General features: G+C 45.1%; 2 protein-coding genes across 2 annotated transcripts in view; one reads left to right on the forward strand and one right to left on the reverse strand.

Annotated features, from left to right (window-relative positions):
• The window catches only part of MCF2L2 (MCF.2 cell line derived transforming sequence-like 2), a 231,345-nt gene that overhangs the window by 84,469 nt on the left and 130,396 nt on the right, over positions 1-16,480 (forward strand). The gene's annotated exons all lie outside the window — the stretch shown is intronic.
• B3GNT5 (UDP-GlcNAc:betaGal beta-1,3-N-acetylglucosaminyltransferase 5) lies at positions 520-1,867 on the reverse strand. Its single transcript, XM_056849774.1, has one exon. The coding sequence runs from the start codon at positions 1,678-1,680 to the stop codon at positions 550-552; it is 1,131 nt and encodes a 376-aa protein (XP_056705752.1). The 5' UTR covers positions 1,681-1,867; the 3' UTR covers positions 520-549.

The raw sequence follows: 16,480 nt of genomic DNA on the forward strand, positions 1-16,480 counted from the left end.
TTTTTTTTTTAAAGTAATCAGTGTTGTTTAGTATTAAAATGCATAACAAATCAAGTCAACATAGAATCAAGAAGAGGGTGGCAAGGGGAGAAAATGCTGATTAACTACTTTCAGTGAAAAGCCTTTGCACCAATGTGTGTTATTGTCTTATCTCTGTTATTTCCAAGTCTTACTGCAACAGGAAAACACAATACGTGGACTTCTTATAAAAAGTTTGTTTTCCCAAGTTCTGATTGATTTTTCCCACAGGTAGCTCGACATTAAGAAATGTCAACTTTTTTTTTTGTAGTTTGTTAATATAGACACCTAGCCAAATCTTATCCCACTTGAAAGAAGATACACAAAACCATCCTATATGGGAACAAACGGTTCAAAGAGCTGTAAGGACACGTTGGTGAAGTTGTTAAAGGGGTATATTAGGTGTAGAGGCAAATATTCACATTTTACATGCATTTCTTTCTTTCTTTGGTATATATCTTGGGGGGGGAACTAGTTAAGAGGTTTCCCATTCCATTTTTGGCTCAGTAAGTCCACGTTGGTATTCAAGTATTAGAACAGTGCAGCTGTGCAGGGATAAGTGTCCTGATAATATATCCTGCATAGCAGCATGATGTTAACTATTTTGCAGTACATTCTACCAAAAAACCCGGAAGAAACGTTTTTCACTTTGGGATCAGTAGCCTGCTTCCAAAGGTAGTGAAGGTCTTCCACGTGGCCGTGAGAGGTCATCATTTTGTTATAAATACAAGGATGATACGGGGCCTTCCCTTCCCCGGAAAAAAACTGGTGATATTGCGGCACCACCCCCATCTTGTTGGCACAGAGACCCATGAAGACATCGTCGATGTAAAGGCTCGTATTGAGCGTCTGTGAGGCCATGTACACTTTAGCCGCTACGTCGCTGGATATCACATAAGCAGCCCCGGCCGTGTAATCAGGATAAGCAGGCCACGGGTACATTTCATAGGGGACATAGTATTTGCTGCCCTTGTATCTCACAGGGGGTGATCCGCGATGGACACGCCCGATCCAGAGATCCTGAACGCCTATCTGTGCGAGGTTTCCGAGGTATGCAACGAGATTTGGCATGTGAATGAAAATGTCGTCGTCTGCCGACATAATGAACTTGGCATGAGGGCAGTACTTGTTTACCCAGCTGAACTGCAGGAGCAGTTTAATGGTCAGATTGTAAAACGAGTCCAAGAAGTCCTGCTGAATCAGGTCGCCGTACTTCTTGTCTTCCATCTGAAGCCTCTTCTGCATTTGCTCTCTGTGCTCAGAGTCTTTCATCTGCCCCAAAGCAAACAGGGTCTTTATGTTGGCGTTAAGGTGGGAACTGACATACTTCTCGTTACCCCACGTTTGTCGAATTGCGTCTCTGCGGTAGCGGTTTTCAGGCGAACTCTTCACAAACAGCAGGAGGAGGACGTCTTGCCGCTGACATTTCTCCGGGTGATTGATCAAGTATTGATAGCTTGTTGTCCTGTCCCTGTTGATGGATAGGCTTTCATTCACAAAAGTGTAGCTATTGATGAGGTATCTATACGAGTAAGACTTCACGTGGCTCACAATATTACTGTCATCAAGTGGTGCCCAAAATATCATGAGAGACAGTATGAAACAAGTGGCAAATATTTGCCCTAATTGGCATTTTCTACCTCTTCGAGGATTAATGTACATTGTGGTATCGTCTCTTATTCCTTGTTCCGCTTAAGGGTTTGTGTTTTTAAACAGAGTTCTTGTCAGAGAGTTTACAGTCTCTCCTTCAGGAGAAACATTCATTGTAGATGCATCTTTGTTTTGGATCACAGAATCAATGGAAGTCCACGCACAAGGATTTTACACGCCCTCTTGCTCCAAAAGCCGTTTTGCTGTAAGCGAAAGGGTACAGAAGAGTCTACAGGAGAGGGTCAGCCAAATATACTCCTTCCTCCACTGCATCTTCCTCTGACTTAAATATCATCTCCAGACTGATGCTCTCTTACATCTTCCGAAAATGGATGCATGCAATGGTCTAAAAAAAAAGATATAAGAAAGGAAAACATTTTAGCAAACAGTTATTGCCGTTCATAAAATGCTCCTATAAAAGGTTAGAAGCCAAACCAAGGGAATGATAATTAATCCAAAACGTTCAGAAAGCCCAAATTTTATAGCTAATTAGCATGATAAAAAGAGCCACATGACGGCAGCTTCTTCGTGGCTGTGTCCCCTGCTTCTTGAAAATGTCCGCATGGAAACAGGATCGGTTGGGCCCGTGCTGGGCTCTTCTCCATGCAAGCATCACTAGCACAAAAGGAAAGCCATCTCCGCTGCACAACACAGGAGGGGCTGTGGCTCAGTGGTAGAGCATCTGCTTGGCATGCAGAAGGTCCCAGGTTCAATCCCCGGCATCTCCAGTTAAAGGGACCAGGCAAGTAGGTGATGTGAAAGACCTCAGCCTGAGACTCTGGAGAGCTGCTGCCAGTCTGAGTAGACAATACTGACTTTGATGGACAAGGGTCTGATTCAGTGTAAGGCAGCTTCATGTGTTCACATTCCTGCCTGTCCCATATGCAGATTCTGAACCTGAGATAAATGCTTTATACGTTAATCAGCAGTTTGACCACTGAAAGCATTCTCATTATCTCAAGAAATGCGTACAATGGCCCTGAAAGGTAATATTCTCCTGATGTAGGAGTGTAGGAGAGGTGATAGGAACTGAACTTTGGGCAGGGTTCGTTGCTCAAGCCACAACTTCCCGGGCCAGGAAACACAGGATAAAAAATGCATCAAGTGGCAGGGGCTGCTTAATCATCCCGACACTCTCCTTAGCTGCCAGCCCCCCAAAGCTGGTTTGTGTGTATCAGTTTGTAGTGAAAATCAACAGGCAGGAGAAGAACTAAGGTTGCTTCCCCACCTGTTCTCCAGTGACCTCCAGCACCACTTTACAGCTGTTTGGTTGAGATCTCAAGCCTGCTGCCCCAGTCTTGGCCTCTCTATTATACCAAACAGTTATATTTCCATTACCTTTGAACTGGTGTGGTCCGGGAAGAATTTAACCACAGGAAGCAAGCAATACAGTTTGCTGATCCACTCCGCAACCCCAGGAATTACCTTTGTGGGGTTTAGAAGGTGCTGCAGAAATGTGGGAGACTACTTATGGGGTTCAGAAGGTGCTGCAGAAATGTGGGGGACTACTTATGCTTTCTGTGTTCAGATTTGTTGGATCAGCCCCATTAGCACAGTTCTCCTAAAACATAGCCTAACTTCGCTTAGTCAGTTAAAAGCAACTGTTGAATGTAACCACTACCACTGCCTACTAGGAGGTCTCTGGTGTATTGGTTTGGAGTGGGGGACTCTAATCTGGAGAACCAGGTTTGATTCCCCGCTCCTCCACATGAGTGGCGGAGGCTAATCTGGTGAACCAGGTTGGTCTCCCCACTCCTACACATGAAGCCAGCTGGGTGACCTTGGGCTAGTCACAGCTCTCTCAGAATCCCCTCTTAAAGCCTTCCAAGTTAGCAGCTATCAACACATCCTGGGGCAGGGAGTTCCACAATTTAACGATGCGTTGTGTGAATAAATATTTCCTTTTATCTGTTCTGAATCTCACCCTCCAGCTTCAGTAGATGACCCTGCGTTCTGGTATTATGAGAGAGGGAGAAAAGCTTCTCCCTGTCCACTCTCTCCATACCATGCATAATTTTATAGACCTCTATCATGTCTCAGGATGCAAAGGTACAATGCAAAAGCTTGATTAGAGCAGGGCAGAAAGGCTTTGGGCAGAAAATTAGCATTTGTAGTGAGATAAGAATCCTATGTCCGTATTAAAAGAAGAAGAGTTGGTTTTATATGCCGACTTTCTCTACCACTTAAGGGAGACTCAGACCAGCTTACAATCCCCTTCCCTTCCCCTCCCCACAACAGATACCCTGTGAGGTAGGCGGGGCTGAGAGAGCTCTAACAGAGCTGTAACTTGCCCAAGGTCACCCAGCTGGCTTCATGCTCAGGAGTGGGGAAACAAACCCAGTTCACCAGATTAGCCTCTGCCGCTCATGTCGAGGAGTGGGGAGCTTCGACTTTCTAAAACGTATACCCTAGAAATGCTGCTTATTTTTAAGGGGCCACTGTACTCAAATCTTGCTCTCCTACTGTAGACCAACATGGCTACCCACCTGAAACTATCTTTCCCCAACTGTTACTTTCCACAGTAAAAGGAGGAACAACTCTTTTAGCAACTGCATTTGTACAAAAAACACCTATCCCTTTTAGAATATTCAAGGCACATTACAGATACAATCTTGCTGTAATCCTACCATAAATTAAGACCAGTACTACGAGATCAGATATGTCTTGCTCAGGCTACCTATCCAGTTTGTTCAGCAAGTAAGAGACAATGTGGTGTAGTGGTTAGAGTGTTGGACAAGGATCTGGGAGAGCCAAGTTTGAATCCTCACTTTCCCATGAAAGCTTGTTGGGTGAGTCACACACCCTCAGCCTAACCTACCTCACAGGGTTGTTGTGGGGCTAAATGGGAGGAGACATGTGAGCTACTTTGGGTCCCAATTGGAGATAAAGGTGGGGGTATAAATGGGAAAATACTCAGAATTAATTTTCCGCCCGAAAGTGCCTAGCACAGCCCTGTGCAAAGATTAGATTTGCACTGTTTGGTTGGTCTGACTTCTGAAAAACCTGGCAGCACTGCAAAGCAAAAAAATGGCTGTATTCTTCCCATTCTCATCCAGCCCCCCCGCCCTATATTTTAAAGATGCGTCATGTTAAAAGGGGGGGCAACTGTTAACTCACTGTGTCAGTTCAACTGAATAATAGTGCAATGCGAAGGAAAAGTTAGATTCACACCCTTAACTCACAAGAGGGGCAGGGAAACTTCCTGAAGGACTGAGGGCTGGGCGGAGGGGAGGGCGGCGACCCGCCCCACGTGACAAGCCTGTTTATAGCACTGGATCACCATAAAAAGAGTTGTGCACAAAACCCATCTCTTGTTCCAAGAAAAGGGAAATTGAACCTGGAAGGCAAGCTAGTGTTGGTCTCGCAATAAACCCTCATACACATAAAGGAAAGAGGATATATATATATATATATATATATATATATATATATATATATATATATATATATATATATATATATATATATATAAAAAGATATAATATTACTTTAAAAAATCAAATACTAGTGATACAAATTATTTATAAACAAAACAAAACTAAAACAGCGCTAATATAACTAAAATACCCATAACACTTAATCAAATAATACTCTATTTGTCTATTTAACTAAAATCCGCATTATTATTACATCACTCCCTCTCTGCAGTTTACACATTAGAATGCTTTCCTCATCCCTAAAATGGCTGAATTCCAGCAAGCGTCAAGTTCTTCGGTATTTTTATCGTTATGATAATTAAAGCATCGGTTTCTTTAACCTTGTCGAGCCAATTATTTAAGTCAGGGAATGTATTGCCTTCCCAGTTTCTCGCAAAATCTGTTCCAGCCGCCGTTAGCGTACGGAGAAACATAACTTGAATATCCTTTGGTTTGTCTGGAAAATAATTTAATAAAATTGTTTCTGGTCTTACTGGAATAACAATTTCAAGACCGTTGGATATGATTTCAATCACTTTCCTCCAATACGTTTGGGCTCTACTGCAGCTCCAACACATGTGTAGAAAATCTGCGCCAGCTGACATCACAATACCAACATTTACTAGCATTTTTATCCAAGTTACACATTTTTTTGAACTCTGCTTGGGGTAGAGATGCCACATACGTGTCATCTTAAATAAATTTTTCTCTAAATTAAGGAAAGAGGAGGTCTGTCTGCCACTCGGAAGCCATGTCGTGAGGAAAGCCTCCCCGCAGCCCGCGAGGGCGATGTCCTCCAACGTTAGGATGCTCGAAACGGGAGAAGATGCGCGCAAGAAATCTTTCGATGCCTTTTGGGATGGAAGCGGGGGGCGGGGAAGCACCTGCCTCTGGGAGAAGCCATATTGAATCCCCTGAGGCAAAGAAACGCCTCAGAAGATTAGGGTTTTGGGATCCAGCTCTTCGGTATGCCAAGGAGGATCAAACTCGACCGAAAGTGAGGGGCGCTGGTGACCACTACTGGTGACTGCTCTACTAGGTTGATACCGGCAGACATCGTCTATTATAAGGCGAAAACGCATGGTCACTTTATCCTCCTTTAATCCCTGTTTCAGCCAGGATTCAGCCTGGATCGAAAGCATGCGTTTCACTTAACGTGCGTTCGATCCTGGCTAAAACAGTGGTTAAAGGAGGATAAAGCGACCGTGCGTTTTCGCCCTACATGAGAGACATATACTAACCAGTATTACCACCAGAACCAATCTGACCAGACGTTTGAGTAACCAGTAATAGGTTTTACAACCTATACACACGCCTGGTTGGGTTCGAACTGTTTGCATTATGCATGTATTTATTTATTTCCGTAAATGTGTGCGGGCTTATCGTTGACCACTGACGGAAGGCCCAAGAGGCCGAAACCGCGCTCGGTACGTGGTTACAGAGATCAACCCTAGGAAATGCCATTGTGCTATTTCAATGTTTTTAAATATTTTTAACCTTTACTTAGCGCTTCTTAATAAATTATATTTTTAGTATATATATAAAATCCTCGTGCCTTCGAGAAGTCCAGGAAGGGAAGCGGCCGAACGTCGTCCCCTCACAAGGCCGAGGGGGGGGGGTCAAAGAAAGGCATTCACACCTCAGCGTGGAGGCACACGAAGCGAGCCGCCATTTCTGAGGGAAACATGGCCTTGACTCCCTCTATCCTCCGGTTTGGAACAACAACAACGAAAGATACAATGGGGAAAAAGAGGGGGGGCAGGGAGATTTTGTTTAAAAACGCCTCAGAGGCCGCCACACTTCAGCGTCGCTCCCTCTCGAACCCGCCTCTAGCACGCCCTTCAACAGAAAAGGGCAAGAGTCCGGTAACACCTTAGGCCATTTATGCATGGAGGTTTTGCCGCTCTCTAGATGCACATTTTCCCCCATCTGAATTCTCAAAACTCTGCATGGGGGGCTTATGGCTGAGTTTTGGGGATTCGGCCGGGGAACACGTGCATCTAGAGAGCGGCAAACCCGAGGCAAAACCTCCCCTGCAGAAATGGCCTTAAAGACTGAACAACATTTCTGGCAGGGGACGAGCTTTCTAAAGAAGCGGCGAAAGCTCGCACCCTGCCGGCAACTTTGTCGAGTCTTTAAGGTGCCGCGGGGCTCTTGCTCTTTTCTACCGCGGTTGACAGACGAACATGGCTGCCCATCGTGATCCAACTCCCTTCGGTGGACGGCCCTTGTGGAAACAGGGAAGCGCCCAGCCTGTTTCCCGCCAGACCAAAACGCACTGTTGCAGCCACACGAAAGAGAGTGCGATCCCCCTTTTAACAATCCTCCATGCCAAATACCTGGCAGAGACCTAACTCCTGTGCGCGACCTGTGGACTTGCGAGGGGCCGTGAGAACCAGAGCCAGGCGGGTTGCCGTTTCAATCCCAACCCTTCTTTCACAACCTCCTTTAAATATTGCAGAAATCACCTGCTCGGGCTACCTCCTGCTGAAGAAAGGGTTTTTCCATGATCTGCTGGGTCCTGGATAACGCTACTTTTAAAATAATCTCTTTGTTGCATCTGAGCTACATCACCCTGCCTCGCTCTGTATTGAAGCCATCTTGACCAAAGCAGCCATATCCCCACCCCAGCTAAAGCAATATGAAAGCAGAGGGGGAAACACCTCTATACGACACTCATTCAAACCAAAATGGATCAGCAGAACCCAAAGCCTCAGTCTGAAGCCAATAGCTAAACACAGCAACTAAAAGCATTGGTTCTTGTAGGTTATCCGGGCTGTGTGACCGTGGTCACACAGCCCGGATAACCTACAAGAACCAATGAACTCTGACCGTGAAAGCCTTCGACAATTAAAAGCATGCTCGAAATTAAACATGCTGAATTGCTCTTCCTGCAGACCATCTTCCTGCAGACTATAGACGTTACTATGGCAGAATAGGGGGGAAAGACACAAGAAGAAGAGTTGGTTTTTATATGCTGACTTCCTCTACCACTTAAAGGAGAATCAAACCAGCTTCCAATCACCTTTCCCTTCCCCTCCCCACAACACACACCCTGTGAGGTAGGTAGGGCTGAGAGAGCTCGAAGAGAGCTGTGACTAGCCCAAGGTCACCCAGCTGGCTTCGTGTGTAGGAGAAGGGAAACCCACCCGGTTCACCAAATTAGCTTCCGCCGCTCATGGGGAGGAGTGGGGAATCAAACTCGGATCTCCAGATTAGTTCGCCACTCCAAACCACTGCTCTTAACCACTACACCACACAACCAAATTCCATGATTCCAGATTTGAAAAGGAGGGAAGAATTAGGAGATATTGCACCCTTGCTGTCTCCTCCTGCCATGGCCGTTCGCTATGGCAGTGCGCACCATTTACCACGAACATTTGTCTTAGCATTTTCCCCATACCTGATGCCGCAGCGGTGAGCTAGGGAGTGGCAACAGACGCAACTCAGTTCTTCCAGCCACCTTGGCCTATTGCTCTCCCTCCTCTTCTTTCCCAGACTGTGGGCAGTGTTTGCTCCTTGCAAATTTGGACTGCGCCCTTTTTTGTTCTCAGAACAGGGAAGTCAACTTTGCATTCCCTAGCTTGGCTGTTGGGGGAAAGGAGCCATCAGAGAGCTTTCCCGATCAGAGCTTTCCCGATCGTGGCTGCAAGCAGTCAGTACAGGACTGGGCTGGCGCTACACTTTCATTCCTCCATTCCAGTGGGACTATGCTAAACTCTCCCAGCATTCAATTTTTAACAAGCTGAATGCTAGAGAAAAAGCACATGTGATTAAAAAAGAGAGAGAGAAGTTTGTATCCCCGGTGCAGATGGGTGGGTGGGTGGGGAGAAGTATTTGGAGTAGTTGTAAGCATGATTGATTGTCTACCACACAGGAAAGCAGCTTGTTTTTTAATGTGAATTATACTTTTTACAACTGTAATTCAGACAACAGTGATTGATGTTTGTATGATCCTGTAATAGAAGGCAGCTTTTAAAAAAAAGCTACTGCATTTCCCCCCCAACTTTTTGCTATGAAGAAACCAAGTCTGGGCTTTTTGGGAGGAAGGAAAGGGGTTCATTCCCGCATGCAAAAATAGTAGAGTCAATATTTTTAACAGCCAAGTCCATAAACAGGAAGGACAATAGGTAAAATCGGGACTTGTGCAGACAGGTTAAGTGGAATCTTCACAGTAATTATGTCAGTAATTACTCTTAATCAGTAAAGTGATTTTGGCTTTTACCTTCATTGTGTCTTACTGTACCTACATAGAAAATGCTAGATCACATAGTCCTGGATGTGTTGTATTTTACCATTTTCATTTTAGAAAATGTATACTTTCCCATAAATAAAATACAGAAACCATACAACAATAGAGTCAGATTACACTTGCTATTTAAGTTCCACATCTGTAAGATGGGAGGGTTTGAGTTTAGTCACTCGCCCAACACTATCCTGGGAGTATAGCCTGCGAATTCTTGAAGCAAAACCACATTATAAAAATACGGGCAATATGTGTAGTATAGTGTGCATTAGATGCTGTCCCGGACTTAGAGCTTCACGGTTTTGGTAGAGAATTTTTAATCTAGGCGTTCAAGGTTGGAGACTGTTTTAAAACACAAGAATGCAGCAAGAGTAGACTCCTTTGAAAACCAAACATAACCCAACAATCAAAATCACAGATATTAAAAGCAGCAGGCACGTCAGAGTTGGAAGGGTTCTAGCGGGCCAGTCTAGTCCAGCCCTCTGCTGAGTACAGGAAAGGTAAAGGTCCCCTGTGCAAGCACCGGGTCATTCCTGACCCATGGGGTGACGTCACATCCCGACGTTTCCTAGGCAGACTTTGTTTACGGGGTGGTTTGCCAGTGCCTTCCCCAGGCATCTTCCCTTTACTCCCAGCAAGCTGGGTACTCAACCCAGAGCCAAATGATGGATCGCTGTAAGAACTCCAATGAAGAACCCATTCCCCAAACCTAAGTAATTAGTTCTATTGTTTAAGTGTTCCCAACTGAATAGATGTTTCTCCTAATCTTCAGCCAAAAATCTATCCTCCTGTTCCGAGGCCCATTACATCTAATCTTGCCTGCAGGGCAGCAGGGAACAGGTCTTTGTGTTCTTTTTAGGTAACTATTTGTGATTAACAGCAGGGTGAATTTCCCTTGGCTCCTAGAAAATTGTTCTGCCTATCCCTAGACAGACAGGTTTTTACTCCAGCAAGATGCAATGCCTCTGCTATCAGCTTGGCTGGAGGGCAGTTTATTTAGTTAATTGATACCTTGCCTTTCTCCCCATAGTAAACCAGCTTACATTGTTCCCCTCTCCTCCATTTTACCCTCACAACAACCCTGTGAGGTAGATTAGGCTACATAGCAAGCTTAAGCAACAGAGTAGGGACTCAAACATGTGTCTGTCAACTTGTAGCCTGACATGCAGGCTATTATTATTTAAGCATAATCCTTGTTCTGAAAGGATATGTCACCGGGGGATTTGTGTTGTAGAGTCTGCTCCACATGTCTTACAATCTTGTCGTCTTTATTGTGGACCTCAATCTAATTTGCTGGCACCCTAGATTTCCAAACTTTCTAGAAGATCATTTGAATTTGTAGTTTCATATTTTTTGGTAAAGATGATAAGATTAGATCATCCGTGGTAAAATTCATATCTACTGCAGTTACAGTATGATTTTTAAAAAGGGCAACTCTGTGTAGGAAGATATATTTGCTTAGCGTGGTATAGTGACTTTAAGCAGATCATAAGAGGGACTTTATAACTTTAAGCAGATCATGAGAGGGAGGGCATCTTGGCCATCTTCTGGGCATGGAGTAGGGGTCACTGGGGTTGTTGGGGGGTGGTAGTTGTGAATTTCCTGCATTGTGCAGGGGGTTGGACTAGATGACCCTAGTGGTCCCTTCCTACTCTATGATTCTAGTGGTTAAGAGCCAGTGTGGTGTAGTGGTTAAGAGCGGTGGACTATAATCGGGAGAACTGGGTTTGATTCCTTGCTCCTCCACATGAGCAGCAAACTCTAATCTGGTGAACCGGATTGGTTTCTCCACTCCTCTACATGAAGCCTGCTGGGTGACCTTGGGCTAGTCACAGTTCTCTCTGAACTCTCTCAGCCCCACCTACCTCACAAGGTGTCTGTTGTGGGGAGAGGAAGGGCAGGCAATTGTATACCATTTTGAGACTCCTTAAGCTAGAGAAAAGCGGGATCTAAAAACCAATTCTTCTTATGTCCCAAGCTATGTTTAATTTGTGTACTGTGGTCACTGGACTGGAACTAAAATAAAATGAATGGAACAGAAAATGTTAATGTAGGTGCCAGGCCAACTTGACTGGAGAGGGAATTTCACCAGCTAGGACACAATTCACCAGGAAGGGGCGTTCAGAAAAGGACCACCAGCAAGTCCTTGTGTCAACTCAATCCCAGGGACTTTAGACCACTTGCAAAAGAAGTTGGACACTACTGAAGTAGTCTGCAATATTTGTGCTAGAAGCCTAACTGGCATCAATAATATTCACAAGATTTTATTTGATATATTTATTGGAGTTCTCTAGCAAGAAAGAGGAACACTTTGCCATAAATCTGGGCCTGAACGCCAAACAAGCAGACTCATGATGAAGCACACGAAACTTGCTTCAGTGAGAAACCTAAGAGCAGCCATCATACGTAGGGTTGCCAGGTCCCTCTTTGCCTCTGGCGGGAGGTTTTTGGGGCAGAGCCTAAGGAGGGTGGGGTTTGGGGAGGGGAGGGACTTCAATGCCATAGAGTCCAATTGACAAAGTGGCCATTTTCTCCAGGGGAACTGATTTCTGTCTCCTGGAGATAGGGTTGCCAGGTCCCTCTTCACCACCAGCGGGAGGTTTTGGGGGTGGAGCCTGAGGAGGGCGGGGTTTGGGGAGGGAGTTCAATGCCATAGAGTCCGATTGCCAGAGGGGCCATTTTTCTCCAGGGGAACGGATTTCTATCGGCTGGGGATCAGTTGTAACAGCAGGAGATCTCCAGCTACTACCTGGAGGTTGGCGACCCTAATCATATGGGACCCAGATGGTCTGAACTGGAGGCCCAAAACCATTGCTCCATCGGCGGAGTGAGGGGAAAGAGTCAGGTTTGATATCTAACCAAGAGCGCCTGTTCCTAATCACAGCTCACATCAGCACAACCAAGGGGTTGCCCTTTGTGGTGCGTAACAGAAAAAGCTGCACAAGCACTTGGATAAGCACGACATTAAATCAGCACTTTTTCGCACCACGAGTTTAAGCTCTTCATTATTTGGGGGATATGAACTGCACAGTGCGCACCCAGACACACTCCCCCCCCCCCAGCCCCGAGCGAATTAAACCACTCAGCAACTAACTACCCAGGACAGAATGCCACTAGAAGCTTAGCATCAGCTGGCGGGCCGAAAATTACAGCGAGAACCAGGCATGTTGCACAAACCCACCCGGAATATTAGCCATTCGCTGTTCTCGTGGCAACTGGGAAAGCAAGATGGCATTCTGCCTTACGTGTAGGGTTGCCAACCTCCAGGTAGTGGAGGAGAAAATAGACACCACTGTACAATTATCCAAGGATCTAGAAGCTAGTATAGGAGCGAAACACTACATAAACAAAGTGCAAATAGATTTATAAATAGCTACGTGCAATTACATATATTATGAGACATTATATACACAAAAAGACCTACAAGAAGTCATTCATACATATACATATTTTTAAATGTCCAAACAAGGTACACATTCTTCTTCCACAGGCTAATCTCATGTAGTCCAATGGATGCCAATAGTAATGGAGGATACGGCCGTTTCAAATTCTTGGCAATTTAACAATTCTTCTTCAGTCCTTCAAAAGGCATCTTGCAAAATTTTGTACCAAGCTTTCATTTTCAAATTGTAGGTTATGATATATGTCCCACCACGGGTAACATTCAGGCACCTGAATGTTACCCGTGGTGGGACATATATCATAACCTACAATTTGAAAATGAAAGCTTGGTACAAAATTTTGCAACCCTACTTATGGGTGTTGCCACCTTGGTTGCCAAAGTAAAATTATGTCCTAGCCCAGTGACTTCCAAAAAGTTCCTACTTCCACAGATCCTCTTTTAGTCTGCCACCAACCTCTGCATGCTACTGCAGATGGTAGATAATATTCTAGGGAGCACACTTTGTATTAGCCGAGTCTCCTGGGCCTAGCTAGGGTTGCCAGGCAGAAGAAGATTTGTTTTTATATGCTGACTTTCTCTCCCACTTAAGAATCAAACCGGCTTACAATCACCTTCCCTTCCCCTCCCACTACAGACACCCTGGGAGGTAGGTGAGGCTGAGAGAGTGTGACTAGCCCAAGGTCACCCAGCTGGCTTCACATGAAGGAGTGGGGAAACAAATCCAGTTCGCTAGTTTAGGCTCCAGATTAGAGTCCAGGTAATGGCAGGCAATTGCCTGCCAATTAAGGGGGCTGCCCGCTGGGCCTCAACTGAAGGGCGGGGGGGGGGGGCTATTAACGTCATTTCCAGGTTAACCCTGGAAGTGATGTGTATGGTCTAGCGCATTCCTCCAGAAACTCTGTGAATACGTTTTCGGAGGAATGGGCTAGAGCATCCTCCATCACTTCCGGGGTAAACCCAGAAATGATATTATTGTGCCGATCACTCCCCCAGCCCCACCACAATGAAGTTTCCACCTGTGGCAACCCTACCTGGATCTCACTGTTGCCCTGCAGGAGCGTACTGCTTACAACATACCTAGGACCAATCAAGCATTGCTTGACAGCCACTATCACAGCCCATGCGTTTCCTTCAACATGGTACAGGTTAGAAGCAAAATTATTGCATATATTTTAGAAGCAAAATTATTGCATATATTTTAACAGGGTGTGATGATGGTGCACTTCTAGCTCTCCAGAAGACACCTGTGTATTTGCAAACCACTTTTTTTTTTTTTAAGGTCAGGTTAATATAGAGTTGCCAACCTCCAGAGGTACTAGCTGGAGATCTCCTGCTATTACAACGGATCACCAGCTGATGGAGATCAGTTCATCTGGAGAAAATGGCTGCTTTGGCAATTGGACTCTATGGCATTGAAGTCCCTCCCCTCCCCAAACCCCGCCCTCCTCAGGCTCTGCCCCAAAAACCTCCCGTCAGTAGCGAAGAGGGTCCTGGCAACCCTAAACTAATAGCAAAGCTGTGATCTCTCTAGTTGCCATTCTACTGTGCCCCATTTATCCACAGCATATGGTCTTTGGACATGGAGGTCTCCTGGGTAACAGTCATGAAAACACAAGACATTTCCCGGGAGGAGTGTCTTTCAAAAACTGTGCTTGGATCATTGTCGAGGAGAATGGGGTTGGCCAAGGCATGGTTCTCCGGGCGAGAATCTTTAATTCTGAAAGAAAAATCCAGGGTGTACAGACCACAATTCAAGCCACTGGTAAAAAGGAAGTGAAACTTTTATCCGCGTGAATTTTCTGCAGTGAAAGCTCACTTTTCTCACCCACAAGCCACCTCTTGGAAATTTTATTTTCTGCTTTTTTAAAAAAAGGGTGTACTACAAGCTACATTTCCAACTAGCACAGGCCAGTTGGTGGTCGTCTGTCCTCTTTCCATTGATGGTCTGTAGGACAGCCCACATGGAAGGACACCCTTCCTGTGTAAGGTTGCCAACTGCCAGGTAGTGATACAAAGCTAGTAAATCCCTAAGGAAATAATTTCAGTACACAGCCACTGATTGTTTTAACTTATGCAAATTTACTTATATTTTTTCACAATATGCACATGTATATGCGTAGCACTCTTCTCACTAAAGTTCTGAGCTGCAAATAGCCTAAACGTGTTGAAAATTATAGGCTTAAAACTCTATGTACATAAACAATTTTCTTCAAATAATACATTCATCTCAGAACATACAAACCCCTGGGGGAATCATTCTTACAACCAGCAGTCGGGTCGCAAAGTCTTATTGGATATATGAAGAGGGACCTGGCAACCCTGTTCCTGTGTGTGAGCAAGCACATCTGCATCATAGTAGAATTTTCATTTGGTACGGTAACAGGAACCTCTGACCAAGCAAAATCCTAAAAACAACACTTTCTTCAGTTGCTATTTTCCCCAAACCAGCAAATCCAGAAGGCTTTCACTGGAAGAAGACTGATCTTCAAATGACATATTGGTTAGGAGGTACTGTTTGCCTTCCATCTGCTAGACAATACTACAGGCCCTCCTGGCTGTCCCATTGTTCAAAGAAACTCATTTGGAAGGTACACAAGACAGGGCCTTTTCAGTGGCAGCCCCACAATGATGGAACAACTTCCCCAAGGAGGTGTGCCCGACCCCCTCCTTTTTGATCTTTAGGAGGCAGTTGGAAATTGTTTTATTTAGGACCACATTTGGTTAAGTTTAGTAGCAGTCCTGAGCAGTGATTTTAAATTTTGGTTTAATGTTTTTAATGTGTTTTATTCTTGGAAGTACATCAAGCCAGGCAGAAACTCAGGGAAGCCTAATGCTGTAGGGGGAAAAACACTCACCAAAAATAGAAATCTAATGCTGCATGCCCGATTAACTCAACCCATCACTTCTGCACAGAGGTTACTGGCAAATATCTATTACAGAAGTCCCAAGCGCACGTCAGAACATTTACCTGCACTCAAGAAGGAATTCCAAGCACCGCAAGAACTGAAAACAAAAATCATAGTACTGCGTGTCTCGCTTCTGAATAGTTAGCATAATTCATTCCAGTGCATGGTAGAGACTTTGCAGAACATCTCTGGGTTATGACTTCCTGTACGGTACAGACATTCCTTCATGTATTCGGTTGTCACCGTCATCTGCTAAGCGGCTGCATCCAGCAGGCAGTGGTTTGTTTTGTAAAAGAGGTTTTAGTACAGCCGAATACACATTGGCTTGGCGCAGACATAAATGCTTCCATCTTCTCTCAGCATGGGTACAAAATTGTAACCAGACTAGCAGAACTGAGTGTTCCTCTCCCACCTTGTAAATTCCCTCCACGGTTAAAGGTTACACCTACGCAAACCTTAAGAAGAGTTAACACTACTCAAGAGAGCCCACGTCAGTATCTGAATTTAGTTTACAAGCTCCGGTTACAGCCATCAGGGGAAATTCTCTAGAAGAAAGGGGGAGGACACGATCCCACAATCTGCTTGCCTTTTATGCGGGGACGTTTCCCCGCGATCACTCCCGCCGACTGCTTCGGGGCTTCCTTTTAACTATGCATGCTTTTTCCGCCCGTTAAAGGTCGCCTTGCTCTCCCCGCGCATTTGGCCTACGTTTTAGGGATTTTGGCTAAAACAGCATCTGGAAAACACGGGCAAAACATGTGGGGAGAGCCAGGCGACCGCTCACAGGAAGAAAAGGCATGCATAATCAAAAGCAGTCGGGTGTAGGCTTGCCAGACCCCTT

Source organism: Euleptes europaea, chromosome 5 (genome assembly GCF_029931775.1).
Source record: "Euleptes europaea isolate rEulEur1 chromosome 5, rEulEur1.hap1, whole genome shotgun sequence".
NCBI classification, from domain to species: Eukaryota; Metazoa; Chordata; class Lepidosauria; order Squamata; family Sphaerodactylidae; genus Euleptes; species Euleptes europaea.

Coding starts and splice junctions, on each gene's coding strand:
- B3GNT5 (XM_056849774.1), bottom strand. CDS start 1,680: ATGTACATTAATCCTCGAAGAGGTAGAAAATGCCAATTAGGGCAAATA.